The sequence below is a fragment of the Hippoglossus stenolepis genome, chromosome 5, assembly GCF_022539355.2.
Source record: "Hippoglossus stenolepis isolate QCI-W04-F060 chromosome 5, HSTE1.2, whole genome shotgun sequence".
NCBI lineage: Eukaryota > Metazoa > Chordata > Actinopteri > Pleuronectiformes > Pleuronectidae > Hippoglossus > Hippoglossus stenolepis.
In genome coordinates, this window is record NC_061487.1 from 4,537,712 (window position 1) to 4,563,671 (window position 25,960).

General features: G+C 39.5%; 2 protein-coding genes, 1 long non-coding RNA gene and 2 other non-coding genes across 5 annotated transcripts; 4 read left to right on the forward strand and 1 right to left on the reverse strand.

Annotated features, from left to right (window-relative positions):
* The first annotated feature begins 1,680 nt into the window (after positions 1 to 1,680).
* LOC118109726 (high choriolytic enzyme 1) lies at positions 1,681 to 7,916 on the forward strand. The gene is made up of 8 exons (XM_035157068.1): positions 1,681 to 1,744; positions 1,817 to 1,905; positions 3,139 to 3,229; positions 3,660 to 3,815; positions 4,362 to 4,479; positions 4,609 to 4,787; positions 6,201 to 6,282; positions 7,512 to 7,916. Exons 2-8 carry the CDS (start codon positions 1,837 to 1,839, stop codon positions 7,642 to 7,644), a joined length of 828 nt encoding a protein of 275 aa, XP_035012959.1. The 5' UTR covers positions 1,681 to 1,744; positions 1,817 to 1,836; the 3' UTR covers positions 7,645 to 7,916.
* Positions 7,917 to 10,324: 2,408 nt separating this feature from the next.
* Positions 10,325 to 11,136, forward strand: LOC118109925. Its single transcript, XR_004696876.2, has 4 exons — positions 10,325 to 10,462; positions 10,634 to 10,663; positions 10,889 to 10,942; positions 11,040 to 11,136. It is a non-coding gene; the product is annotated as an uncharacterized LOC118109925 (long non-coding RNA).
* LOC118110285 lies at positions 10,499 to 10,565 on the forward strand. Its single transcript, XR_004696907.1, has one exon. It is a non-coding gene; the product is annotated as a small nucleolar RNA SNORD78 (small nucleolar RNA).
* LOC118110338 lies at positions 10,747 to 10,819 on the forward strand. The gene has a single exon (XR_004696957.1). It is a non-coding gene; the product is annotated as a small nucleolar RNA SNORD47 (small nucleolar RNA).
* Positions 11,137 to 19,065: 7,929 nt separating the features above from the next.
* Positions 19,066 to 25,776, reverse strand: LOC118109520 (high choriolytic enzyme 1-like). Its single transcript, XM_035156677.2, has 8 exons — positions 25,708 to 25,776; positions 24,593 to 24,638; positions 22,907 to 23,059; positions 21,088 to 21,205; positions 20,226 to 20,404; positions 19,769 to 19,850; positions 19,408 to 19,545; positions 19,066 to 19,170 (listed from the first exon to the last, which is right to left on the reverse strand). Exons 1-8 carry the CDS (start codon positions 25,774 to 25,776, stop codon positions 19,167 to 19,169), a joined length of 789 nt encoding a protein of 262 aa, XP_035012568.1. The 3' UTR covers positions 19,066 to 19,166.
* Between the last annotated feature and the right edge of the window lie 184 nt (positions 25,777 to 25,960).

Genomic DNA, 25,960 nt, shown 5'->3' on the forward strand with positions numbered 1-25,960 from the left:
CAGAAGAGACACGTTTAAACCTGAGAGATTGATTTGGCAGCAATAACAGTGACTGCATGTCAACCTCTGTGACCTCGAACACACTTCCAGAGCACCTATGTGAGACTCCTGTGCCCCCAAGACCACGAACACTTGATCCCAAAGCAATTAGGATGTTCATTCAAGAGCAATACCAGCGTTAAATACTCAAACACCTTCTTTGTTTTCCTGGATTATGAAGGCCGTACCTTTGCTGCGGGTGGATCCAGGGCCGGCCCTGATATGTTGGAGTGATACTGACAGCTGATAGCTATTCATGTCGACAAAAATAAACATTAATGATGTGCAATTCGTCGCGAGCCGCATGGCTGTTCACACAGGAAGCGCATTTCTCCGCGCCGATTCGGGGGAAAATGACCACCAGCTGAGTTTCACTTGGGGCATAAATATAATGCTAATAACTAATACCTACTTTAAGCTTTAAAAAAGTAATATATGTCTTACAGTTTGACTTACTGTGTGTGTGTGTGTGTGTGTGTGTGTGTGTGTGTGTGTGTGTGTGTGTGTGTGTGTGTGTGTGTGTGTGTGTGTGTGTGTGTGTGTGTGTGTGTGTGCAGGAGAGGAGGCTCTGCGGCTGATCTTCACGGACAAGATGTTGGACAGAGACTTCATGCTGCTCTCTGAATATGGAATCAAGCATCTGTCCGTGATCAAGATGGCGTTGAAGGTTCCTGGAGGACTGACGGCCTGACAGAGACGACGTCCTCCCATACCACCACTGTGCTGCTTCACGAAGCTACTTCCTGTTTACAAATGTCGAATCTTTATTCCAATAAACCTTTTAGTGATGTTCCCAAGTTGCCTTGAAATATGTTTGAAAGGTTGCTGTTGCACGAAATAAAACCTGGTGCTCTCTAATGTCTCATCTTTGATCAGTGTGTGGGTATTAGGAGGTTAAAGTGAAGCCTCAAGACTCTTTAACAGGGCATCAAATACTGGTGGAAAAGTAATATTTTTTAACAATAACTTTACTTTACTACATCTAAAAGGAACAGGTAGTTTGACAGAAGGCTCTAACATGGATCCCTGCAAAGCCTCTATCGACCTCCATCAACAAAACAGGGAATAATAATTATTCTATTGCACCAAATCAGTTCCTATGGGATTTTATTTCTTTTTAGATGAATAACGTAACAATAAACAATAGTCTACACATGAGAGAAAACAAACATATGTATGGGTTAACTGTATGTGTACATGTATGATCCACAGATGAGACATCACTGTGAACAAGTGTCACGGTTATTTTTATAATTCTTTCTCATTGCCCATTAAAATATGGAATCTAAAAATGATCAACTTTGTAACATAGTCTATTTATTTATTGATTCTTGAATTAATTTGTAAATAAATGCATTAATGCATGTGTTTTTCTCAATTTTGTATTAATTAATGAAATGATTTATTGCCATTTCCTTGTCACTTGTGCTCTTCCATGGAAATGATTTATTACCATTTCCTTGTCACGTGTGCTCTTCCATGGAACTCAGTGTGTCACTTTACAGGATCATTTCATTCCCCCACCCTTAGCTGCATTCAGGTCCTGCATGGAACGAATCCAAGGTTTGTCTTTTTGCAGGATTAGGGAGTTAATGTCCTGTGTATGCTGAGGGTGGACCTCTGTAGGTTTTCCTATAAGAGGATGATCAGCGCACTCATAGAGCACCACACCATCTACTTTTCTACCTGAAGTCAAAGGATAAAGGTAAGTGAATGATACTGTATGCATGCTTCTCATGCTGCTGTGTGTTGTGGTCTGACTGGTGGTGTCTTTCAGCCTGAAGGTTGTTTGGTAACATGGCAGCGATGAAGTTCATCCTGGGTCTCCTGGCCCTGCTTGCAGTCTCAGCCTGGACCGAGGCGGGGGTGAGTGGTCTCTCCAGCTACACAATAAGAGTGATTTAGCCAGAACTAGAGCAGTGCCTGTATCTGAACCTGCTTGTTTGGAATGTTCTGTTCTCTTGTCCTGTGTTAATGCTCTGGAGCTACTTCAGAATTTGTCCTTGTCATTAGTGAGTCCTCCTCAAACAGTTCTACAATATACTGTCACTTTATATTGTTTGTGAGCTGGACGTTGTGTGCAGAGCTTTTTATAAACAGTCTATGGTGCAGAGTGAGGTTCGAAAACTTTGTGTTCATCCAACCAGGTTTATCTGCAATGAAGATTTTATAGTCAATGTTTTTCAGAAGATTATTATAAGTTTGAATGATTAACTTAACTGGTGTTATTTTTTCATATATTGCATGTCAAGTATTTCAGAGGTCTTTCAAGCAATCGACACAATCATCAGACCCAAGTTCATAACTTAATACAACTAAATAAAAGCTCTGTAATTCAGCTTTATATAAAGCTTTGCAGCATTAAAACAAATGTTGTGCTTACATAAAATGTGATCAAGTGAAAGGAGACATAGTAGGTAACACATAGTATTGAGCGTAAAATGTTATGGTTGATACAGATACTATGCATGGGAGAGAAATGCAACTAAGAGTGAGAAAAAAAGCACAAACAGAAACAGGTGACAAACAGATAAGCATATACGAGATCTTCCTTCGAGAGGTGCAGAGCAGTCTGTTGTGTGGATTTCTGTGTGTAAGTGTAACTGTGTAATGGCAGTCCGGGTGGTGTGTGATGCCAAAATAACCAATGATTTGAGGTTAAGTAAAGAGGTTAGCAAAATAAAAAAGAAGAAGAAAATAGAAGAAGGGGAGAAAGAAAAAGGGAGACAAAAAAAAGGAGATGACCCCCCTCCTGTTTGGTTTGTGCAATCTGGGCTGAAGTAGAAACATAGTGGTCCAACGTGGTGGGCTTTTCTTCCACCTGAGGCTCGGAAAAGACCCTGCTTGTGATTGGTTTACCCTGATATTCTCACACTAACTCCAGCCAATCATCACTCCTCTGCCCTAAACCTAACCCAATCAGAGGCAGGGTAGGGACAGGTCTACTGACCTTTAACCGATGTAGATATATCACTCTAAGACAATGAAAAAACAATTCTTAGTTCCAGGTGATTATACAACCTTCAGATAATCAACTAATCCTTTTAAATATTCTTAATATCTGCCATACGATATCTCTTTGTCACTTTTTGTGTGCAGGTGGTGAGGAGTGCAAATGGTGACAGTAACGGTGACGCTGAAAGAGACCCGACTGTCACAGAGCAGCTGGAGAAAGCCAATGAGAATCTCAGTGAGGCAGCGTGAATGCATCATGAACCATACCCAACCCAAACAACACAAACTGTAAAAATGTTGAATTGAAGACTCTGCTGCTGGGTTTCAAACCATCACTGTCAAGTCTTTATTCATATTAAACATTTTAAACTTGTCATTTTAGGAAATTCAGACATTTCTCACAACATGAATTATGGTTCTGTTGTGCTTAAGTGTCCTGGTAGTCTGTTAGTGTAACAGTGATCCAGCACAAAACCAGGAGCTTATTGATTTTTATCATTTACACTTGTGAAATGGCAAAATGTCAATTGATTTATCAAACCTGGATCATTTTGAATTGATTTTATTCAATGATCATTTAATACAGTGTAGTTGTGTATATAATGTAATATAATGTAATGTAATGTTTGATTGGCTTTGATGTCACTGCTCTGTCTGTTCTGCAGACCATGACCGTGACGGTATCCAGATTGACGGGGACATCGCCGTGTCCCGTCTGCCCACCCTGAGGAACGCCGACCCCTGCGTCCTGCTTGGATGCAAGTGGCCTAAAGCCACTGATGGCAAGGTTTACGTCCCCTATGTCATCGCTAATCATTACTGTAAGTGCCCCAATGCATCCCCCCTGTAGACTGTGCCTGAAACCTGTTGGTTTATATCACAAATAGGATTTAGTGTGTTAGTCTTTAGTTGAACCCCAACGTTAGTTATATTTATTGTAGTGTATGTAATAATCTGAGTACTTTTTAAAACCAATTACAGCTGCTGTCGTCATTGAAACAAAGATCTATGGAATACAGAGAACTATTTACCTTTCAGCAGGCAAAAGGCCTTATTGGTACAAATCTTGCACAAATGCACTATTTACGACGTGCTGAGTGAGCTTGTTGCTATCTGAAGCTTATACATTGTGGCACTTTTACAAAACAGGAAAGTCACTGTTTGATTGCGAATGCACTATTAACTCCTATTTGAATACTGTTTGCAAAAAACTGGTGCTGCTCATTTTTACATATTAAGACACGGACACATTGTTGGTTTTGGTATTTTCATGAGATTAGTTGACAGTAACAAAAATACAGAGCTTTGTCCCTCTCAGTCTTTTTTTATTCAAAGTGTGGCATTCCTCTTTGTGTTTCCACCTGCAGCCAATCAGGAGCTGGACCTCATCCAAAGAGGCCTCAACTCCTTCTCCTACTCCACCTGCATTCGCTTCTTCCCCCGCACCAACCAGAGGGACTACCTATACATCCAGTCCCTGGACGGGTACGTAACACAGCCTTTTACTCCCACAATGCATGAGTGACAACAGTAAAAGAGAGGTGAGGGAGTTGCTCAAGGAGCCTGCAGAAGGATGAACAATTCTCAATGTGTGTTGTCCCAACATCCCTGCAGATGCTACTCCTACGTGGGTCGCCAGGGAAATGGCCAAACAGTGTCTCTGAGCCGCCAGGGCTGCGTTTATTATGGAACGGTCCAGCACGAGCTGCTCCACGCACTGGGCTTCAACCACGAGCAGTGTCGCTCTGACAGGGACCAGCACATCAATGTCCTGCTGCAGAACGTCATCAGTGGTAGGTTGCAGCGATGAAGGGGAAGAGATAACAGGTCACTGTTCACGGTCATTGTTTTGTTCTGCAAATTCAAATGTGACCTGGGAGGATTTTAGGAGATTTCTTTTAGCTCTCTAAAAAAATGTCACAAGTTAGAATCCCTCATCAGATGTGTCCTGTTCCTCTGTTTTCTTTATGTTTCATTTCACATATTTGCTTTTTATCACAAACAATAGATGTGTGCAACATAAATAAGTCTATCCCATTATTTAGTTTCTTTATGATTTGATGATGAAGGTAAATTATTATGACTACTGTTAGCTGTGGTCATGTTACATACAAAACTTGTGATTGACTTATAACATTTGATGCACAATTAAACATAAGATAAAATTTACCTCAGAATGTTGCCCACATGACTGACAAATATACATTAATATGCAAATATTATCATTATATTAAATGATATACATTTTCCGTTTCTGAAAGTTGCCATATTAAATACTTAACTGACTTACATTTGATACCAAAGTACCTTTTGAAGAAAATATGTGCATTTTTACACTGTGTTATACTAAATTATGTATTATATTATATTATATTATATTATATTATATTATATTATATTATATTACATTACATTAATACGTTACTCCTACATTCGCCGACTGTCCTGCTAAAACTTGAACAAACATGAGGACGGTGTAACTTACCGTTCAGAAACATCCTGTTGTAACCAACTGCAAATATGTGGCTGGTCTTCTATAGCCACATCCAAACATAACAATGTGACTTTCAGCTGTGTTTACCAGAGATCGTCAATGCGCCAGAATGAGACCGGTGATAGGCCTGGTCGCGTGTCACTCAAAGTGCAGTCAGCCAATTAGAGGAGGGGCTCAAGAGGCAGCCATAAACAGCCTGTTCTGTCTGCAGCTCCAGAGAGAGGCAGAAGAGAGGACATGGAAATACACATTGCAGCAGTTTTTTCGACTTTAAACCACTGATATATCATCTTAGGGGACCAATACCTCAAATTAAATCCCAGAAAGGTGTAAAATATGGGCCCTTTAAGTACTCCAGGGGTGGGGCCAAGGGGGGCAGCTGAAATCTGATTGGTTCCTGAATTGTCTCTGTCATTACAGTATTTTCTTTTAAATAGAATAGTCACTTCTACCTATACTAACAATATATGTGAGAATTTGTTAATTTGTGCATGAACAAAAAGCAATTTTCTAAATATGTTCAGTGATATTTGGTTTTGCTCAAAGCAATAGAGCTAATAGTAAATAAGGAATAACTTAAATGTGCACCCTACTCAATCAGGAATAATGCATAGATATTGGACATATAATTAGCACCTCTGTGTAGGAGGCCCCTATAGATCCACCACTGGAATCATTATAAAGCATCCGAATACTTCTTCCACTATTGCAGGTCAGGAACACAACTTTAAGAAGATCAACACTCTGAACCAGGGGACTCCGTATGACTACAGCTCCGTCATGCACTACAGCAGGTCAGTACAAAAATCCATGTTAAATTGCAGTCTGGCTGCGTGATGCTAAGTGTCAGCCATGCTAGTATGGAAGTGAACTGACACCATATTACTTACCGTATATTGAGTTTTGGAATTTAATGTGAGCATGTTTTTGTCTGGCTCTACAGCCTCTTATCGCCGGTTAACTTCACTCATGTTCATCTTAGTAAAGACTTGTTTTTGTGACCACTTCAACACAGACTGACAGATTCATATACATATAATATCTTCCACTAAGTGAAAGAGGCGCCAGGGTTTTAATTTCTTCCTTTTACAGTGTGTACATTTTTTTAGTTTTCAGCTTGAACTAAAAACAAATAAAGGCTCCATAGATTACATTGTTTATACTTATTAGAATAAAGATGGCTATAGTTTTAGAAAACGGAGAAAAATATCATGAAAACCAGCCTCACATCTGTTGGTCCCTGCTGAGGACATAACATTTTTATAAGTGGCTCACAAATACTAAGTTTCATGTTTATAAAAGGCTAAAAGACTTAATATGGTAACAGGAGGGTGTATTTAGAATGGAGCCAAAATAATCTAGTGGTTGTGTTCATGGTGATGAACGTGACCTGTCAATGACCTGCGACCCGACCCATGGCTCACATGCCGCATCCACAATCTCTCACATTAAATGGCCATGGCCTCCTTGTTCTTGGGTTTTGGAGGCTGAGTTGTGTTCTTGGAAAAGTATCTGTGAATTGCTGCAGCACCTGTGCTCCTGCAGCTGTCAGTTTGTTTCCTCAGGGACGATGTGCTGTTCGAGCCTGTTGCTATCAGAAGCTTATACATTGTATAAGTCACTGGGAAAGTATTCACCACTGCTATCCCTGTCTTTATAATCCATTTTGATGTTCTGGCTGGTTAGTGACAGGTTGTCTGAGCAGAAGTGAAGTGGTTAAAATAAAACTCTGTCAGCTCTCACCCCACTGCCCCCCCAGATTTATTTCATTTTTACCTTCACCCATGTATTCATATAAATATATCTTTTTGCGGGTTACCCACAGGTATCTGGCCTGGTGCAGGACTCAAGATACATGAAAAATACTGTATTGTAGTGTGTACTGTATAGTATTGTTTTATCTCTGGCTTCAATCTTTTCATTGGATTTTTTTCACTCCAAGAAATACATAGAACATGACCAGTCTAAACAAGTTCAATTCAAAATGATCACTAACCCCCGGTCGTGTCATTCCTTCTTCCAGACTGGCTTTCTCCAAAGATAACTACAATCCCACTATGGTGGCTATTCCCAACTCCAACGCTGTCTTTGGCCAGGCCAAGCAGATGAGCCAGAATGACATCAACCGCATCAACCTGCTGTACTGCAGGAACTAGTGACACTGAAGTGGCTGTGACCCATGTTCATTCACTACTGTTGTGATGAATCATTGAAGATAACTATGCAGATGATCATTCATTCTGATGGGTTACTGCAATCCCAGGATAGATGACTTGAAGTATCCAAGTCACTTCACTCTCTTTACTCTTCCTCCTAAACAAGAAAGTCAATGATTCATGTGAGTGAAAGATTTTCCTGTTTGCTCTAAGGTGGTGGGAGTCAAATTCACTTTTATCACGCTAACCAATAAATATTCATCCAAAACAAATTTGTTTTATTGTCTCTGACTTGCATGTTAATGTGTAAACTTCGGTGAGTCATGTTTGCCTCATTTTCAAAGTCAGGTTGAAATGTGTTACTTAAGGCAGGTGTAATGGTCCGTGAGTTTTTCTTGTAATCACAGTCACAAGTTTAAGTAGCAGCAGACATAGAAAAAGTTGATATCACAACTGGAGTGAAAATATTATCAGCTAAATGAGAAAAAACAAACCTGACCTGATCTCCCTCTGCAAACCAAGAACAGTCTCACAGTAAGAACAATAATCAATCCCGCCATCAAATCAAAGTGTATATACCCAGGTGGTTTTGGTGTTGCTGGTAACTGCAATAATTATTTCACAGAGTTAGTTGAACCCACAAAGAAACTGTTATGTTGAGCCTTTGATGGGAAAATGAAAACCATCTGATAGAGGATAGAAAACACCTACAATATTTCATAACGAGTTTCCTGTGGAAATTATGGTTAGAGAGAAAGACTTAATTTAGAAAAGACTGTGCTGTGAAGACCATCTCATTCTGATTCATGCACTTCCTGTTTGTGATAAACAAATCTCATCATACATCAATATCAAATCTCAATACTACATCCTTAGTCAGTTAGAAATAAAAGCCCAGGCCATTGTGTGTTTTTTAAAGTTATGTGAGATGATAAACAGCTGCTGCTTTTCAACAGTTTTATGCCACTTCAGGCCAAATAAAAAGTATTTTTAAGATGCCAGAATGACGTGCAGACCAAGCTTACACTAAATATGCTATTTAATAGTGTGTGTGTGTGTGTTGTGTGTGTGTGTGTGTGTGTGTGTGTGTGTGTGTGTGTGTGTGTGTGTGTGTGTGTGTGTGTTGCTGCTACGTATCTTCATGAAAACTAATAATACATAATTAGGGCCCGAGCACCACCGGTGGGAGGCCCTATTGTATTTCGAAGGATTTGTATTTCCCTTTTGGGGCTTTTTCAGGGCCTAGACATGCTCAAATTGTTACCAAAGTTTGCAGGGAATTCAAAACCCCAAAAGTCATCGTATTCTGGAGTAATTTGAAATGGGCGTGGAAAAATGGCTCAACAGCGCCATCTAAGGAAAAGCCCTCAGTTAGCTTTCACCGATCTTCACAAAAATCATAGCCCAGGTGTATCATGACCAGACAAACAAAAAAGGTCAGAGGTGCAATGGGAAAAAAGCAACAGGAAGCCCGCCATTTTGACTTTAGTGGCCATATTGGCCATTTTCCACATTTTTACTTTGATGTACTTGTCCCAGGGCTTTCATCAGATCAACTTCATATGGAGATGCATGACATCACAACAAGATGGAGATGAAAACTAACTTGAATTTCAACTTTTCGTCACACCGTGTGACCGTGGCGTGGCGTCAAAGTTTGATTACACGCCATCAAAACACGAGGTTCTGTATCTCGGACATATTTGGTCCAATCGAGTCCAAACTAGACATGTAAGACAAGAGTCCCGGCCTTATGACATCTACACAGAAATCGTGACTTAAAATCACAGCGCCCCCTGGTGGCAACAGGAAATGTCTTGTTTTTTGCATGTCTTCCACTTGGATGTATTCCTCCGCATCCACTTACTGCAACCATATCAAACTGTGGCAAATGGGTCTCAAGACATTGATAATGTAGGCATAAGATTACTGTGACTTTTCGTCAAACGCCATATTAGTGGCGTGGCGTCAAAGTTCATCAACTCGCCGTGACACACGAAATTGCCATAACTTCGGTGTTCGAGGTTCAACCTCCCTCAAACTACATTTGTGTATCAACACCGCCCCCCTGAAATTATTCATATGGTTTTAAGGAATGGGCGTGGCAAAATAACTGACTAGCGCCCCCTAAAGGGCAGCCCCGGCACCATGATTGGCCGACATGTACAAAAATCGATGGGGACATGTGTCTTTTCATAACAAACAAATAAGTCTCTTGGATAGATATGCTAGACCAAACAGGAAGCCCGCCATTTTGACTTTAGTGGCCATTTTCCACATTTTCCACATTTTTACTTTGAAGTACTTGTCCCAGGGCTTTCATCAGATCAACTTCAAATTGAGATGAGTGTCATCTAAACAAGATGGAGATAAAAACTAACTCAAAGATCGATTTTTCGTCACACGGTGTGACCGTGGCGTTGCCTCCAAATTTGATTACACGCCATCAAAACACGAGGTTCTGTATCTCAGATATATTTGGTCCAATCGAGTCCAAACTAGACATGTAAGACAAGAGTCCCGGCCTGATGACATCTACACAGAAATCATGACTTAAAATCACAGTGCCACCTGCTGGCAACAACAACTTGGTTGGTTTTAGTGAACCTCATGATCCCTGTAGTCTGACCTTGTGATGATTAGATGACGACTGACTTGAAACCATGGAGTCTTGTTATATTAGCTCTATCTGATTTGGTCAACGTAGAAAGCTTCACCCCATGTATGTTGTGCATACTCATCTTATGCTGTTCTGTCGTCTGCAGGTTCTGATCGCTCTCTGAGATCCGACTGAACGGCCAAGACGAGGTTGACTGAGGTGAGAATTCAGAGAATTGCAAAATGGCTTTTGCTGGTTCAGTGATGTCTTTAACAAATGTCTGACCTGAACTTGTAATGTGGACAACATTGTTGCTGAGTAACCTGCAAACTTGAAGCTTAATAGACTAATCACTGACTTGTAATAAGGGTATTTCTGTCTCTTCTCCAGGAAAAGGCTGCATCTCTTGGGCTGACCTTGGTAAGTATTTCAAAGTCTATGACAAAGTGCCAATGTTGGTTTGATAGAAAATATTAACATGAAAATCTGCTTAAATGGACCACTACCTGTGATGACAAGATTCTGCCAAATGATATTTCTTGATTATACCTTACCGTTCCATATTTCTCTGAGGTTGTGGTCTAAAACAAATGTTTTGTTACTTGATGCCTGGTTTTATTTTAAAAGACTTGTTTCTTTCCACAGAAAGCAGATGTAATGTCCTCTGGCCCTCAGACAGCCTGATGTTTTACTCTAAAGGTAAGTACAAGCCTGCTAGAGTACAATATCTGAGTCGTGATGATATCAAATAGACTTTATTGTTCTGGATATTAAAACAAAGCTGCCTCTTTTTCAGATTCTGTGGTATTATGGCGACCGGAGTTTGACCTGCAGACAATTTAATATCTCTTGGCAAATGTGTTTTCAACATTGTTGCAATAAAATACTCAAAATGAAATATTGATGTTGTTTTTTTGGAAAAATATGGAAATTGTGTTTTAAAGTATAATTGACTCAACTACAGAGCTGGTCAGTGATTGGAAGTCTTCATTGTGCCAGAAATCAATGATAAAATGCAATGTGATTGCAAAAATGTAAACAAGACTCATTTTAACTTAAGTAGGTTACTTAAGTCAGTTTGTAGGGATTATGCAAAACCTCAACTGATAGCCATGAAATAGTGTGGGGTCAGGCATGTCTCAAAGAACCCGTTACATTTGTGTGGATCTGGGGTATTTGATATAACGTTAGGAAGTTTTTTTGCCTCTTACTGATCTCAAAAGAATTTGGCTATGGGGTAATTTGTCTGATGTGCGGGAAATGAGATTATTTTTTTATATTGAATGTGCTTAGTTTTTAATCAGTTACAACCTAAGCCTTAAACTCATCTATTGAATGGGCCTTGTTTTTCTGTTTAATTTGCATGTGCACTTTCAGGTTCCAGCTTTCAATTATAAAAATTGACATGGCAAGAAATCAACAGCATGAACAAATGCGTGATTCTTAAACTCTTCAAGCTAACAGCTACTCATAATGAACCCAACATTAAATCAAGGTCAAATAAAGACAGTAGGCAAACTGATCCCTTTTTTAAATTTTTTTAATTACATTTCTTGAGCATGTGCTCGTCTCTAGACTTCTGAGGACACGCATTGACATGATTCATTCTCTAACCTTTACCATTGCAACTAAATACCTAACCTGAATCTACTTATAGCCCAAATCTACCTCTAACTCTAAAATCAAGTCTTAACCCTCAAACAACCCAATGACTGTGAGGACCAGGCAAAACCACCCCACAATGATGAATTGAACCAAGATGGGCCATTATAACTAGATAGACATGCACACACATACAGAGCTATGCTTCAGACTTTACCTTGACTTCCATTCATAATGGACAGCCTAACGTAATCCTTCTACCTTAACCTGACAACAATCCACATCTGATCTTTAACCTTAACCAGGAACACAGAAATGAAGTTTGGCCTCATCAGGACTGAGCTTTGGTCCCGTCAGGTCTACTGGTCCTGACAAGGTCAATGTTTATACTGGAAAAGACCTAAACATTTGTACACACACAAAATCACATATTGATTAACAGACATTTTCTGAGATAAGATTGTATGTGTGTGGGTGTATTAGCTTAAAAAATATGTTCCAGTAAAAAACATACAGGAGTGAGAACTACCATTAAGGCAGTTTTAGTATTTCAGCAGGTGTTTATGTGTCATTTCGCTGAGCAGTGTTTCACTTCGCCCACCCTTGTGGTCTATTTGCGGGTGGCAACCGACATCAAGGTGCATTAGCGCCATCTAGTGTTTAAATCACGATGGTTGACAAAGATTAAAAGAAAAGAAAAAGAAAATTCACATAAAAGAAAAGAAATCACTACAAAGGCATGACGTTGATTGTGTGGCTTTATTCGAATTAGACATCAAAGCCGTGTCAGAGGTATATAGGCTGTGTGAGAGGTATATAGGCTGTGTGAGAGGTATATAGGCACACAGCTTCATCACTTCAGTCACATTAACCTATTGTGAGGAGCACTTGGCTAAAATCTTTGCGTGATTACAGAGATTAACACTTTGTTTATAAAGATTTTAACATTTTACCGAAATGGACATCAGCTTCCCTGGATCAAACCTAGTTGAGTAAGTTGAATTTTTTCCAGCTGACGCTTGTTGAATTAGGCAGATTAAGTATGTTATTACAATGTTGTTACAATTTGAGCTTGATGGGAGTAAAACGTTGAGAAAAGATATTTTCATGTGTCATTAGTAGTTTTATCTTCTATATATCTTACTTAGTGTACAATGTGGGCATGATTTTGAATCGTGAACAATAAATATGTAGATATAGTGTTAGGAGTACAGTAATAGAAGAGATAAATATTTATCGGCCTGTAATGAATCTTTGATTGAAGCAGTACTTTTAGTATTGGCTGATTTTCAAGATTAAAACGACTGAGGTTGATGAACTGGCTGTAAACATTTCTGCTACATACATGGGAACTGTCTGTTTGTGTGAGAGCATACGTGGCTTTGTGTCTAACTTCCTTCTTTTCTATTCTCCTGACAAGTCCGAAAAATCAACAGGAGAACTATTCTGTCACCATGTCTCAAAACAGTGAGTTAGAAATCACTGTAGGAGACCTGATCCCCTCCCCCACTACACAGTATCAGGCACAGAAAATCCTGGGCAGTGGCTACTATGGAGTGGTCATCCAATGCAGGAATGTGACCACCGATGAAACGGTGGCATTAAAAATGATCAAACGCATGGAAGACATTGACAGCGCCATGCAAGAGGAGGTCACCCTTCAAACCATGAAGGCGCTCCACTCAGAGAGGTTCAACATTGTCAGATTCGACGAGTCATTCACCTACAAGGGACATTACTGTCATGTGTTTGAGCACCTGGATATGGATCTGCAGAAATTCAAGCAGATCAGCCCGGTCAACACCTTCAGCTGAAGCAGATCCGCCCCATTCTGCAGCAGGTTTGTTTTTAAACTCAAGCTCTTACACTAACTGCTTTGTAGGGTGAAGGGTAAACTTGGTCGCTAAAATGTGTCTGTTATAGTTGTTGTTGAGGAAATAACTCTGTAGCTCATGATTATTATTATGTTTTTCATGATTTCAGCTGGCTACATCCTTGGAATTTCTGAACAGCGCAGGGATCATTCATGCCGATTTGAAGCCAGATAACATCATGTTGGTGGACCATGTCAGGAAGCCACTCAGAGTTAAAGTCATTGACTTTGGTTTAGCCTTCGATGATCCTGAGGAACAGACCGGTGATGTCATCCAGCCTGTGGGGTACAGGTAGGTAACTGACAGCACATCTGTATACCTGGGACAGCTGTGTTTGCTGTAATTAATTAGACAAGTCCTGTACGCTGGCATGTCAGGTTTATGTCTCAGAAACGGACAGTAACATATTGACAGTAACAAGGAGTTTAGTACATTTTAAAACCTCAGTAATATGTTTGTGTTTCTTATCCTAAGATCTCCTGAGGTTCTGTATAGAGAACCTTTCAGCGGGGCCATCGATGTATGGTCTCTCGGCTGTATTGCTGCTGAGCTGGCTATGGGCAGCCCACTGTTCCCAGGCTCTAATGAGAATGAATTGGTCAGTATCTGCACTTAAATCACAACAAACACGTACAGTTCTGCCGTGATGTTTGTGTATTTTTAAATCCACACACTTGATTATTATAGTGAGAGGGTTTCCAGTAGAAGTTCACTGATTTCTACTATTTTACTAATGAGACAAATCAGAGACACTTCATCCATATGTCTCAGTAATAGAAGTGCACCTGATGTACATGATCAACAATGTAAACTTGAAGTTAACTAACTCTCACAATGTTGTGTTTTCTCCACAGCTGAGGCAAGTTGCGTTTGCCATTAGAGATCCAGAGCATGAAGGAAACTTCCTACCTCATGCGTTCTGGCCAAGACGCTGGATGGAAGCCAGATTTATGGTAAGAAAGTAGTTTACAACCACTTAGCTGGCTCCACTAGCTCACTAATTATGGTGTCTTTCCTTCAGTCTGTGTTTCTTTCCCCTGTGCCATCCACTGCAAACTATCTCAATGAAACAATTCTTCATTTCAGTCAATAGTTTCAATTCTCGTTTGTGATCAACAGCCTGGATGAATTTATAACAGCACAACCTTTTCATAATCCAAACACGAGGACATGTAACAATGTTGGTTTTCCTCATCTTGTTAAAGGGGACTCATCCGCTCGGGGGAGAAGACGTCCAAGCAGAATACTGTGACCTGCAGTGCTTTTTGGACCTAATGACTCAGATGCTGATGATGAGTCAGTTCAGAAGAATTACCCCCAGCAGAATGCTCCAGCATCCATTTATCACGATGAGCCACCTTCAGGGTTCATTCAGAAACAGCCTCTAGTAAGTTTGTGCTTAGATGGTCTGTGTAAGTCTGTGCTGATAGACATGGGTAAAAAATATCTGAGATATAAGGTGATTAAGGTGTTTGGCTCAGCAGTTTCATTTGTCTTCCAGTGTGAAGTCATCTAAGGATCTGATGGACATCTGTCAGGATCCAAGCTCTGACGATGGAGGACATGGAGACCAGGTGATCCTTCAAATGTCCCTGAAGGAGGACGCCTCCAGCAGCACTGCCAGCCCAGCCAAGGAGCGCAGCCCTGCCAGCCCAGCCAAGGAGCGCAGCCCTGCTGGGATGACAAATGAGAAGCATTCAAAAATGAATGCAAAGCGTGGCACCATGTGAGTGTTTGAAATATCTTCCTGTCTTGATCATTTTATATTGTAGAAGAACAGTTCAACATTTTGGTAAATATTCTTGTTTTTTGCTCAGAGTTTAATGGGAAGAATGATAAAACTCTCATTAACTATGGATCTGCAGCCAAGTGCAGTTTAGAATGTGCATTTTTAGAAATGTCAAATCACTGCTTTAAGATCAAGAATTAAATTATTTTCTTATTCACACCACAGACCAGAAGTCTCAAGCACAGCAGGAATGAGTGACTGGCAGCCATTCAAAAGGCACGAGTGGGCAAACGGGCCCAATCAGGATGAGGATGAGAAAGAGGCACGATCCCACAGGGATGGGAACCCCTCGACAAAGAAGACAAACATGAGCAGTAGGAAGAAGGCCAACCGGATCATTAAAGATCCCTATCACCCCAGCCATAAACTGTTCTGCCTGCTGCCGTCTGGCCGACGGTACCGCAGCATCCGGGCCCGCACCACCAGGCTCAGAGACAGTTTCATCCCCCAGGCCATGAGACTTTTAAACTCCTCCAATCTGTCATAACTCTGCACCTTAGCATATTTGCACTATTGCATATTTGCACTATTGCACACACTTGCACTATTGTTTTTCTTTTTTTCTTTAGGTGTATATATATATTTTAGATATGTATATTTTATTTTAAATTTTAAATTTTGATTGAGAATTGTTATAAGAGAGCCTGTGACCCAAGCATTTCAATGCATGTCAATGCTTAATGTTATCGTTGTGTATATGACAATAAACTCTTGAATCTTGAATCTTGAATCTTGAATTTGAATAAGGAGACCGAACTGGACTGTCAAGATATTAATTTGTGTTTTATCTGCTCTTTTAATCGATGACCAAAACCTTGCGCCACCTTAAGGAATGGGCGTGGCAAAATAACTGACTAGCGCCCCCTAAACGGCAGCCCCGGCACCACGATTGGCCGACATGTACAAAAATCGATGGGGACATGTGTTTTCATAACAAACAAATAAGTCTCTTAGATAGATATGCTAGCCCAAACAGGAAGCCCGCCATTTTGACTTTAGTGGCCATTTTGGCCATTTTCCACATTTTTACTTCGAAGTACTTGTCCCAGGGCTTTCATCAGATCAACTTCAAATTGAGATGAGTGTCATCTAAACAAGATGGAGATAAAAACTAACTCAAAGATCGATTTTTCGTCACACGGTGTGACCGTGGCGTTGCCTCAAAGTTTGATTACAGGCCATTAAAACACGAGGTTCTGTATCTCAGATATATTTGGTCCAATCGAGTCAAAACTAGACATGTAAGACAAGAGTCCCGGCCTGATGACATCTACACATAAATCATGACTTAAAATCACAGCGCCACCTGCTGGCAACAGGAAGTGACATGTTTCATACTTTGATGAACTTCTCCTGGCTGCTTTACAATATACAGCTCAAATGAGCTCAGTCAAGTCATTGGACCATGGTCAGAATCGTGACATTTCCTCAAACCGTGTAAACATTGAGGTGCGGCGAAGGATCATCCTTCGCCAAAGGAGACGATGTTGTCATAACTACAGTGTGCATTGTCCTATCACTGCCAAACTTCTGTCTCATGATCAGAGATCAAGCCTGGACAGCTCTATGTGTCAATATTTCCTCAGTGTTATAGCGCCACCTACTGATTCACCATGAAACAGGAAGTACTTTGTGAATCCACTCTGCATTATCCTACTGGACCCCAAATGCTGACCTATAATCACAATCCAGACGTGCACAGCTCCATATATTAATATTAGTGCAGGGTCTTAGCGCCACCTACTGATCAGTGTGATAATTAAGTTGTTGTAACATTGTCCAATTGACACAAAATTGCTCACGCTACATCAGAGCCCCTACTTCAACAGATATATTAGTATGTATGTAATAATAGTGATGGCGCCACCTACTGGCAACAGGAAGTAAGCTTTGTTTTACAACTATCATTCGATTTACATACAATTTTCACAGTGTGATGTGCTATTTGATAGCGTGGACCGTAATGAGCAATTAGCAGGCAAGGATCGACATCACGTGACGGACACAGGAAGTGAAGCATTTGTCCTTGGCGCAGTGCGCAAAACGCATGCAACGTGGAGACGTGCGCTTGTTCAATGATCGCTCTCTCCACCAACCGCAACAGGCTTCAAACTGCCTGTGCTCGGGCCCGTTAGTGCTACAACGTAGCCCTAGTTATAATTGTTATGTTATTGTCTGTCTTTTCCCATCTGTCAATATATATGTGTCACTTATATTTAAAGTTTTTTCATTGTATTTCACCAATATGAAAAATAAATAAATTGGAGAAAGTAATGGGTGGGTACTGGGTGGATGAGTATACGTGTGGATTAGAATGACGTGCATCTCTAATTTCTAAGATCTCTTCTGCTCCGTTTCTAACCAGTCCTATAAAGACAAGTTGGTGCAAGCAGCCCTCACTGACTGACTAACTGACACCTACAACTGGTTAGTTTCACCAAAATAATCTAGATGACCACTTGCAGCACTTTCATGACAATGTTGTTTGGTTTTTATGGGATTTCAATGTTTTAGGCCCTTCCTGAAGCCCCCAGTAGCCAGAGCCAGCTCACTGAGCAGCCTGTCAGACTGTGGCTGGCTGCATGGAGAGGAGAGGATTGGGTAAATCAGTTGTCACGTTACTGAAATTGTCGACACCAACAAACAAGGGATTAAAAAAGAAGAAAAAACGTTGTCACACAAAGGCAACAAGGCGATGGCAGAAGAGAGCGGAGAAGAGGGCAGATAAATATGTCCCCAAGACAACCACTCATCTCTTCGTATAAATGCCATGATTTTGACCGAAGCCTTTTCAGAACCGTAGAAGCAAAGACTCTGTCTGTGAACCCCAATACGCTGTTCTTCAGTGTATTGGGGTTCACCCCTTTCTTTTGCTCGTTTACCCCCAAAACAAACCCTCCAACCCTCTAACCCCCCATGAGTTATAGAAAATAAATATAATTATCTTCAAATAATAACACCCGCCTGTGTATCTCTTTCTGAAAATAGATAGAGGATTCTTGGCTCTGATCAAATACTACAGTATTAGTTTTGTTTCCTTCTACATTTCAACATGTCCCTTGTTTTGGTGTGTGACTCATTTTGGTGATGAAGAGCTTGGGTCACTACATACGGACAGTAGACATACAGCCCCCACACCCCGACCAGCGTGTGGCACAATCTTATCCCTGGTTCATCCCAGTTAAAACCTAAATATGAGTCAAGTCCAGATTAAAATCAGAGATTCCTCTGTTATGTTCCCTGGAGCCGTGTTCACGTATGGATCACAGCGGACATTCAGACTAAAAACTTGGTGTAAATGATGTCGGGGCTTGTTTTTTGAATTGGTCACCATTTACTTCAACTGTATTGGATTTGGCCAAAGTGTTTTCTGGACTCAAACACATCACCTGCCCCTCCATCCACATAGTGGTGAGTAGATAATGTAATATATTAAACGTCTTTTTCCTCACACAAACTTCAGTAGTAAACGCTGGATTGTGGAACACGAGTGTCTAGTAGTATAGAAACAACAAACAAGGATGCAGTGAACATGAACATGAAGGTTTACTGTTGATATAATGTGCCAAATTGTATGAAAGAGTGGGAGAGGATCCTCAGAATCTTAAACAGATGATTTGATGTGTGAGTCGGCTTCATGTTGTCAGGGCTGCTTTTATCACCTGGTAGAAAAAACAGAAACATGTTGAAGGAAACAAAAAACAAATGTCATTATATGTCTATAGTTAAGTGTGTAATGTGTAACTGTGTGTTGCCTTTCTTTTATTTCTTTTATTTCTTTCCACACACCCACACACACACACACACACACACACACACACACACACACACACACACACACACACACACACACACACACACACACACACACACACACACACACACACACTGTTGCTTACGGTTTGAAACGTGTACACTTGTACAGCCTGTTCAGTCTCTTGATGTCGTTGCTGCTCATCTGGGTGGCCGTGCCTATCTCTACATTAGGGTTGGGGATGGGCACCACGGTGGCCTTATTGTTTGCAGAGAAGGCAAACCTGGAATCAATGCACAGTTTGGTTGTTTAATGTTTGGTTTGTATAAAATAGATAGTAGAAACTAGTTGTAAATGCTTGTTGTCACTATGTGATAATGCAGTATTTACTTAATTAAGAATTGTGTATAAATAAGACCAAAGCTTGGAAATTTGTAATTTTGTTCCTTCCCAACAAATCACAGCACAGTCAGTCAATGTTTCGGCAAATGGCGGCGTCCTCGAACCTGTGGTACTGCATGACAGAGTTGTAGTCGTAGGGGGTGTCCATGTTCAGAGTGTCGATCTTGTCGAAGGCGTACTCCCAACCTGAGAGATCGAAAAGTCATGGGGTCAGGAAAAACTGAATAACTGTGTCTTTGATCAGGCCAGGTTCTTGTCAATTATTTTGATAATCGATTGATCATTTTACAAACATTTTCAAGCAAAAAGGCCTAAATAACAGCTTGGTCCAGCTCCTCCAATGTAATGAACTGATGCTGAGATTTGGACTGTTGTTCCATTCAAAAACGTAGTCTGAATACATCACCCTAAGTTCTGGGAAATTACAATTGTTTTTTTGTTTTCTGACAAAAGATTAAATATGATAGTTTTATTCATTGATAAAATAATTGAGTGAACAATTGTTGAAGTTACATCCCTAAATGTTACTGTTGGTTTTGTGGTTGTATCGTGAGTGCTGACCGGACTGGATGTTCTCCCATAGGATTCGGATGTACTGGTCTCTGTCGGAGCGACACTGCTCATGGTTGAAGCCGAGGGCGTGGAGCAGCTCGTGCTGGACGGTGCTGTGGTAGAGGCAGCCCTGACGGTCTAGAGACAATGTTTGGGAGTAACCACGGCGGCCAACGTAGGAATAGCAGCTGCATATAATGAAAAAGAAAATAATAATAATCAAAACAGGCAGGAACAGTTCTTTCAGTGGGACTCATTTTACTCATTCAGACATGACCTGTCTGATATTGTTACCACATGAAAACTATCTGAAGGAAATATTATTTCATACAACATATTTAATAATTTATCAGTGAACAAATTTGACTTCTAAAAATTGTCTCTGTTATATCTAGAACTAAAATAAAGCTCAATAGGGAAACTATTATCATTTCATCTTTAATTCATTCTTTTTTTGAATTAATAAATAGCTTAATAATAGCTTTACCTTGACCCAAGAGATTACATCAATCTAAAATGTGTGTGATTATATGCAGCCATTAAGAAAATCGCAAAACATGTGCAATCCTGTTTTTCCTATAAAATTACCTTTATATTGTAAATTTCATGTCTGATAACTGATACCAATTAATATCTACTGACTATATTTCATAGTACACCAACAGTCAATATGCTTAATAAAACTTAGTTCCTGCAGACTTACTGTATAACCTCAACTATAACTACTACTTGCTTAATCGGTGCATCTCTGATTTTCACACACACACACACACACACACACACACACACACACACACACACACACACACACACACACACACACACACACACACACACACACACACACACACACACACACACAGATTGTTACCCGCTGTCGGACTTGATGCTCAGGAAGTCTCTCTGGCTGGTTCTTTGGACGAAGTGAATGCAGGAGACCTCATGGAAGGACTGCAGCCCGCGCTCGATGATGGAGCGCTCACGGGAAGCTGAAAAGACACGTCCATGTGTGAGGAGCCATACTATACTTGTACACACACACTTTAATATTTGCCACTTTGCAGCTTTTGTCTCTGTTCAGAGGCAAAAGTTTGTATTTCACTGAGTGACACCTGATTAAATAAAAAAAAAAATGACAAGCAGAAGGAAAATTTAAAAAAAAAAAGGGAAAGACATTTTTTTGCATTATACAAATATTTGGAGCTGCAATGTCTGGTTTGGTCTCATTTCTACATACAATATATACAAAGAGACTTAACGGGATAAAAACATTTCTAGTTATATTTTAAAATGTTATGATTTATTTAGTTTATAATGATTTGCTGTTATATTTATCCATCGGAAAACTTCACTAAAAGAGAAGTGAAAAGATGCTGTTGGATACAGATAGGGTGAATTTGGGTAATCTGGGACATTGGGTAATGTGGATCACCGGAACTTCAGTCTATTTCCTATTCTAACAAAATCTAGTCAAGGACTTTTTCTATAGGTTAGCATCCACATCATGTGACTGAAATCACATGACTTCATGAGGGTAATGTCACCAGAAAGGGGCAGGGCAAGTGTCAATCAGAAGCTCCCCCTTTTAATTGCATGACAAGGTCAATGACTGCAAGGACTGTTTGTACCTGAGTAGGCCCAATAGAAAGGTGAATTACTGAATGAATAATCTGCTGTTGATACACCTTTAATAGAATGTTTTTAATTAATTGTATAGTTTCTTTATTTAGGCTAGGGTTCTTTCTAAAGAAATATATTACTTTTACATGTTAATATGAGTTAATAACATTTCTATGAATAATATATATTTTCTGCTACGGCTGTGGCTGGGGCTGAGGGGTAGAGCGGTCGTCTTCCAACCAGAAGGTCGGCAGTTCGATGCCGTAGTGTCCTTCGTCTAGATACTGAACCCTGAATGGCCCCTCATAGAAAAAGATGCTGCCCATAGACGCACTGTATGAATGTGTGTGTGAATGGGTGAATGGCAAAACTGTACTGTAAAGAGCTTTGAGTGGTCATCAAGAGAAAAGCGTTATATAAAGACAGACCATTTTTTCGTTATGCTTTTTAAAAATTGATAATATTGAGCTTGACATGCATAAAGTAAGGTGATTTAGGCTTTTTTTTAAAAAGCCTTATAAAAGTGTGATTACAAAGTGACCTGTCCCAGATTATTAAATTCAGACAGAATTTTCTTTTTGTATGGTGTTAAGATCCCTTTAAGCTGTGTCATGTCTTCTCTGAGTATGATATCTCCATTCTTTCTTCTGGAGTGGTTAGAAAACATGTATAGAACAGATATTGGAATAAATCGCAGAAGTCAAATTTGCTTAAAATGTCCCAGATTACCCAAATTCACCCCTATTTGATTATTGCAATTAGAATTAGAATTATTAGTACAGCTACAAAAAAGTTACAAAAAAATAATAATATGAACACACTGAACTTTGTGAGAGAGTTTCACAAGCTGTGTTAAAACATTTCAGAAAAGTAAAAATGTTTTCAAACAATCCTTCAATCAACTTAATAGATCTATACAACACTTAATCATTAACATAATTAATGATCATACCAACAATAAAAATATAACACAAATTGAATCTTCCATTACTTTTCATGGATCAGATGCCAGCATTCCTGTAAGTATCATGTCATAGTGGACAACTGTTGACAACTCTCCAGTCACTTACAGTAGTGTGAGGCGATGGTGTAGGGCACGTATATGTTCCCATCAGCCGACCTGGGCCACATGCAGCCGTAGCTGACGCACGGATCACTGTTTCTCTCATTCTCATCGTCATAGGCGATGTCATCTATGACGAGGGGCTCATCCTCCCTACGCACTGTTGGAAGAAAATGTCAAAGTCTCAATTTAACTTTACCGGGAAAAGGGAGCTTAGTTTGTGAAATAATATAAATATACATGTGGAAGGTTTGACTGAGATTATACATTTAATCTGTTACTAATCTGATCAAAATTACAAGTTTAGACCAACATCAGTGTTGTTAACTCACATTGTTGTAGAAAAGTTCAAGTTATAGCTAAAGCCTTTCTCATGATCTCTTTTTAGTTTGGTTTAGTCAAGTTTACGTGACATTTTCAAAGTATACAACTCAAATATGTAAATAAATAATAAAGAAAACATTTTTTGAAACAACTCAAAGCAGATTTACATTGTCCAAAATAATGCAGACTTATAACACAGCATTTAAACCTGCAGATTGTTTTAGATTTATGTGCTGAAATAATTATATATATATATATATATATATATATATATTATATGTATATTATACTTTCTCAATAATCTATAATACAAATTCATGTACACAGTTGTGCTCAATAGCAACAAATTAGTTTTACGTCTTATACATTTTAATGTCCTTTTCAAAACTATTCCACAAATTCAATCTTTGTATTTGATTCACCACACATTCTGAAAATATAACGACATTGATAATTACATTTTTACAGTTCTAATCTTTACTTATCCATTATGGAGCATGAATTTAATCCTCAATAATATATTTTATGACCTTGTGCATGTGCAAGTTTGACATTTTGGCCTGTAGGTGGCGATAGATAGATGTTCATACAGCATGAATATCCACAGTAAACTTCAAGTCACTTTGTTTTACTGGACTTCTGGTTTCCAGCCTCATACTGGTTAATGTACGACCTCCTGTCACAGGTCAAATATGTCCATGTTATTTACTCTGCCTACATCAATTTAAATGTTAAATATTAATAAAAACATCAACATAAGTATGCACACAAGGGCTGTCGACATACTTATGACCATTCCTCTAACTAGCTGTTACAGCTGTCAAAATGTTATTTATGGAAGCAAAACACGGGTATTGAATTCATGACAATAGGAATCGGACATTTGCCTTGAATAGTCACTGATCTGCCAGTGTTTTATAGGAAGCAACATAGGAAGGAAACCATTATGTTCCGTCCTCCTACTATCCTAAAATAAAGTTAAAATATTATGGATATGAACGCTGCCATCTTTTGCATTTGAAGCCAAAGTAGCAATCAGGGGAGGGAGCAAGGTGCCATCAATACACTTACTCGACCAATCACGAGTCAGTCTGAGCTAATTAATTGAATACACTTGAACAAACTTCAGTGTGATAAGAACTACCTGAAATCACATAAAAACATCTTTGAGAAAAATGTATATGATGCATATTTTGAGTTTTAATTTGGTCCATGTCCCATCTACTAACATGGAGGAAGCAGGATTTATGAACAATATGGTAGCTAGCCACCAGGTGGCGATCCTGATGCTTTGGCTTCACTTGTGGAAGGCCGTCATGTCATCCATCTTTATACAGAGTCTGTGGTTTGGACATGTAAAGTTTCTTACCAACATCACGGTTGGCTCTCCACAGGAGCTCAGAGACAGGCAGATCCTGGAACAGGGAGATGACACCATTCAATTATGAAAAGTTTCAAGTGTTAATCTGAAAAGAATATGTGCAAAGTGCTGAAAACAACACAATGTCATTGTGTGTGTCCGTCTTCAATTTGTTTCTCTTCAAACCCTTTTCCACAGACATGGAATGGTAAATGGTTTTGTATTTATATAGCGCTTTTCTAGACTTGATGACCACTCAAAGCTCTTTACAGTACAGTTTTACCCATTCACACACACATTCAGACAGTGCATCTATCAGCAGCACTTTCTTGTTCTATGAGGGGCAATTCAGGGTTCAGCATCTTGCCCAAGGACACATCGGCATGCAGATAGGGAAAACTGGGGATCGAACTGCCTACCTTCAGGTTGGAGGACGACCGCTTTACCCCTCAGCTACAGCTGCCCTTATTATTTGGTTCTAAAGCAACTGTGTGGCTCAAAACTGGTGAAAACATAGAACCAAGGTTCAATGAATCCTGAACGTATGAAGCTCAAAGAACCAGCGCTAATTTGATGGAAAATAAATTTTTGTATTTTCGTCGTTATGTCTTTTCCAGTTATTTACTGTCTCTCTAATGTGTAGTGTTTACTAAGATGAACTTATATTATACTGTATTGCATTTTATTATGTTATACATTTCTAATTTTGATTTCCAAGTCAAATTCTAAAAGACATTTCATAATATTGGATAGTTGACGCCCTCACATAATCTTAAGTGTCTATCATTCAAAATCTCGTGAAGTCTTCTTGTGTTTTTCTTTTATTAATATTGTTAGTATTGCACCATAAATTAAAATGTTCTTGTTTTTGTCCATTTTATACATATTCCCTGTGAAATGAAGTTAACATTACATTACGCAGCAGTTCAATGATATGTGTGTGTGTGGATTTTAGAAGCTTGTTAAGAGAACAGATCCATGGATGACAGAAAACTCTCCTGATGTCATTCAGAGAAACAAGAAAAAATCCCAGCAGGACGTTACCAACAAAGCATAAAAGTAAAGTTTGAATCTTGTTATCTTATTATTAAATCTGAACACAAAGATTTGACCCGTTTCCTCACCTTCTCTTCAGCCCAGGAGCCGTCAGAGGCCACGAGGAGGATCAGGAGACTGAGAGCGTACTTCGACATGTTAGCAGCCTGCAGGCAGACAGTGTGAAAACCTGGATCCTGCTGCAGTACCTGTTTATAACTTACAGTATATCTGCTAAAACCATCACTTTGCTTAGTGATAAGATGCACTTTACCTTGAAAACATGCTGCTGATTCCCACATTAACTAACCGATATAAAGTCTGCTTGTGGTAGCAAAGGTT

Excerpts from the sequence above, each read along its gene's own strand:
- LOC118109726 (XM_035157068.1), top strand. The coding sequence starts at position 1,837 with ATGGCAGCGATGAAGTTCATCCTGGGTCTCCTGGCCCTGCTTGCAGTC. Across the intron at positions 1,906-3,138 it reads CAGCCTGGACCGAGGCGGGG|GTGGTGAGGAGTGCAAATGG; the intron begins GTGAGTGGTCTC and ends TTTTGTGTGCAG. Across the intron at positions 4,788-6,200 it reads GCTGCAGAACGTCATCAGTG|GTCAGGAACACAACTTTAAG; the intron begins GTAGGTTGCAGC and ends CCACTATTGCAG.
- LOC118109520 (XM_035156677.2), bottom strand. The coding sequence starts at position 25,776 with ATGTCGAAGTACGCTCTCAGTCTCCTGATCCTCCTCGTGGCCTCTGAC. Across the intron at positions 23,060-24,592 it reads GAGAGCCAACCGTGATGTTG|TGCGTAGGGAGGATGAGCCC; the intron begins GTAAGAAACTTT and ends TTCTTCCAACAG. Across the intron at positions 19,851-20,225 it reads ATGGGAGAACATCCAGTCCG|GTTGGGAGTACGCCTTCGAC; the intron begins GTCAGCACTCAC and ends TCGATCTCTCAG.